General features: G+C 39.0%; 1 protein-coding gene across 2 annotated transcripts in view; it reads right to left on the minus strand.

Moving 5' to 3' along the window:
- Nucleotides 1-917: 917 nt before the first annotated feature.
- ttpa (tocopherol (alpha) transfer protein) overlaps nt 918-3,954 on the minus strand; it is an 11,080-nt gene continuing 8,043 nt past the window's right edge. The window contains exons 4-5 of one of the 2 annotated variants that reach the window (XM_029453740.1): nt 2,635-2,745; nt 918-2,491 (exon numbers count right to left, since the gene is read on the minus strand). In XM_029453740.1, the coding sequence (XP_029309600.1) occupies nt 2,243-2,491; nt 2,635-2,745 (360 nt within the window). In that variant the 3' untranslated portion in view covers nt 918-2,242. The remainder of the gene's footprint in view (nt 2,492-2,634; nt 2,746-3,954) is intronic. The other variant, XM_029453741.1, reaches the window with a different exon arrangement.

Here is a 3,954-nt window from a genome sequence, read left to right on the forward strand (position 1 = left end):
AAGCATCTGAGGCACTCTGATTATAACTTAAAAATCTATTATTCAGGTTATCTTCTTTTAATATACTTTGATAACGACTTGTTGAGTCTAAAAAAATGGAATAAAGGATTTTAAAGTTATAATCAGAGTGCTTCAGATGCTTTTCAGACTGCTAAGCAACGTTTCTGTTTCTAACCTTTTCAGACTTCCTTTTAAAGTCAGCTGGACAGTCATTGCTGTTCATTCTTATTCGACTACTTGCCTTGTCCTTGAAGAGCACCTGGTTGTTTTTTTTAACATCACCAACACCAAGTTTCTTGACCCAGTTTAGCACTTCCTATTTTTTCTTCTCAGAAAAGTTGCATTTCACCTATTTCAGGGACTTGTGTATGTATGCAGGTGTTGTAATTTTGACCGAACACTATCGCAATTTTGCCTTAAAGGGAAGTTAGTGGTTGGAGAGATGATGGAAGATGTATTTCTGCAGTACTGTCGTTGAGATGTCGACAACCCACGGGTTCCTAAGTAAGTTCCTTTAGAAAGTTCAGAACGTTTGTGATTTACATACAAGTCTAACTGAGATGGGGGAAGTTTCTCAGTCCATAGCTAATCTATTATAGAAGGGTTGTTATTTCTTCAATCATAGTATTGGTAAGGAAGGTGATGTAGTTACAAAAGCCCAGCCTGTGTCTCTCTTTATATGTATCTTGTAAGTGAACTATGGTTGTGCTTACACTGTAGATTGGTCCCAGGTATTTGGATTGTGCAGTACTGTAGAGTAGATAGATACTAGACTGAGCGGGACTGATAGACATGTTTACTGAGCTGCTAACACTGACCAAAGGTCTGCACAGTGAGAGAGAAACAGAGACACGAGGGATGACCAAAGACTAAAAGAAAACATGAAAGGTCATGAAAGTAAACCTTATTATGAGAACAGACATACTCCATTTATTGACCACATTAATGTGCACACATCTTACAAAAATGCAGTCATATCGTATACATCAAAATATTGTTAACAGTTAAAAATGTGTTACCACAAGAGAACATCATAACTTTTGTGCTTGCCTTTATGTAACTTTAAAGTCAATATAATTGTACGTGTTTAGAAAGACCCAAGCATCTAAGAAATACATTTATTCTCTTTTTTTAAAGGGCAATGTAAATAAATATACATTCTGTTATTATGAACCTATTTTAGGTAACCTGATAAAAATGATTATAAACTCAGTGTAAACAGCAAATTCACATTTTACGATACATGTGTACATGGGATATATATTGGTCCTAACATAGTCAAAGGTTTCTGAAAAGAAAAAGGATTTTAAACTGTTAAAATGAAGACCAAATGTACAATGATTAACCATGAATAAAGGGAATAGTGGATGGATTGGCTTGGCTGGCTGATTAGATGAATTTCTTGATAAAGTGATGAGTTGGAGGGAAGTCAGAGTTCATGTTGTCCATGGTGACGTGAAAACACACTGTTGTGTAAACTGTTTGGCTTCCATGTATTTTTGCATCAAAGTCTCACAGTGGACTTTACAGCAAGATGAGCGTTTGTTTCTTGCTTCTTGTAGCTCAGTCCTCTGGTTGCAGCTTGTACCTTGCTGCAGCTACACAAATCTCCTCCTAGCTATCCATCCCTGACGTCCACTGGAGAATTGGCTAATGGGTATTAATTTAACTAGAGTGAATCCCTGAAAAAACTTGCATTTTTGCAACATCCAGTGACATTCCTGTATATGTGAAAGACCTGATAATGTAGGTTTGTTTCCTAGTGGAGGCAACCGGCTGATCTGTGGAACCTTTAGATCTAGCTTCTACTCCAAACACAGTAGCTTGAGAAGAGTTGACTCAGTTAAGCTGAACAAACTGTTAACTAACTGTTAATTTGCAGGTAGCAAATACATGAATTAAGAAAGTATTACTTACAAAAAAAACTTCAACATTGTGGGAAACATATGCTTATTTGCTTATGTGTATTCCAATTAGAAGATGCAACTTCTCCCTTTGGTCAGATTCCAATGAGCAATGTAACCAGGAAGAGAGATAACAGGCAAACCTCATGTAAACACAGAGTCAATCAGATAGACCAATGCTGAATGTTTTAAAGCAGTGCAGACAGCCAACAACTTGCACAGTGAGTATTCACAAGTTAAGGCCTCAAAAATGGCTGGCAGAGAGTGTATTAGGTTGGTTTGATCTAATTTAATAAACAGCAGTGTGTGTGCGATCTGAAGGACCAACACTCCAAACATCATCCCTCTACAAGTTGCTCAGTCTCCACTTCCTCTGAGATCAAACAGTCCTCAGGAGTAATGGCGATGTCCCCTGTTGGGTGAGTGGCAATCTGCTGCAGGAGCTTCTCTGATTGAAGCAACTGATTGGTCCAGTCCTGACAGGCCCTCTCTATGCCAGGTCCCTCCCCTCCATATTCTGGAGGCAGGACAGGCGGTGAGAAGAAGTCGCTTAAAGTGTCGTGGTAATCTGCACCATGCATATGGATCTACAATGGTGAGAGAGGGAACTTGATTTTAAAAGCATGTTTAAAGGCATTCCCACTCTGTATTTGTATATACAAGAGAGTCTACGAACAGAGATGGTATCTTTGCAGTGCGGTGTAATCAGAGTGATAAACAGTCTGCTGACCCTCTGTTTGATCTTATCTGGCAGGAAGGGACGGATCATGGCGAACACTGGTCGGAAGAACACTGGCTCGTTAACCAGATGGATTCCTCTAACTTTCAGTGGAAAAGAGTCCTGGACATGCAAACACACACATACAAGGATGGGTATAGAAACAACTTGAGCAAGCTCACTACTAAAAGGTCTATTAAACATACGTAACAGTTAATAATGGTCATATCAACCACAACACCTCTCTTAGAGTTAAAATGTAATGTAAAAAGTTAACTGTGTGGATTGTTCCTTTGATAATAAATATTTCCTGGTTGTGACATTTTAAAGAAAGAAATCGGAATAAAAGAGTGAAGAAACATAACACTTCACGCTTCACTGAATGATATGATGAGGATAGAAGTGATGTGAATTATATACTACAACCTTCACAGTCATCACCAGTCTATTGAAAGAATGCTGTTCATTCCTCCAGTAAAGCTTTACACAATTGGAGAACATATGACATGGAGCACTAAAGCTGTTTACTTACACAACCTCCATGTAATCAAAAATGTGTTTCCAGCCGCAAGAAGACACTGATCCCTGGACTGTACAGTAAACAAGAACCTCTTGCTACAAGCAGATCTCAGGAAATGCTGCTGCTGATTGCTAATAATAAATGCTCAAAATGTGTTTATTGGGAAGAATAAGTCTGCAGAAAAAGGCCAAATTCTCAGACAAGGTGAGTTATACCACAGTGTATATCAATAAGTCTTCTCCTCTGTCACATTATTCTTTATACCTCTTTAAAATTCAAAACAGTTTTCAATAATACTTTACACACATTTTGAAAAGGCCTCATTTGCTCTTCTGTAAATGGATCTTCTTTAATGCTGAAGCCTCTTGGTGAGCTGGTCGTCCCGCGAGTAGTGCATAAGGCTTTACGACACCAAGTTGATTTTGGTGAAACTGGTTCATATTTTATGGAAAAAATATTTTCTTGTTTTCCCTCTGATGTCCTCCGTCTGTTTTGCATCTACTCTGTGATTTTCGGAGTTTGCTGATGGACAGAAAGACTGTTGCAAAAGTAAAGCTAATTGCTAACTGCTGCTAACTGTAGCTGTCGTTAGCTGTTAGCTCAGTTAGCTCTGCTGGCAGGACTGGGAGCTCAGAGCACTGGGGGAGTGTTAGTGTTTACACCATTAGCACAGGTGATTTGGACCACTGGGAGGAGGAGAACGGGCAACAGAACCGCGTTAAGCAACCTCTATGGACATTATGGCAATGGCGAAAATACCAAAGAGGACGTTGAAGGAGGAAGCATAGAAGTGAAAAGGAGAGAGTCATCGA

The sequence above is a fragment of the Cottoperca gobio genome, chromosome 17 (assembly GCF_900634415.1).
Source record: "Cottoperca gobio chromosome 17, fCotGob3.1, whole genome shotgun sequence".
Lineage (NCBI taxonomy): Eukaryota > Metazoa > Chordata > Actinopteri > Perciformes > Bovichtidae > Cottoperca > Cottoperca gobio.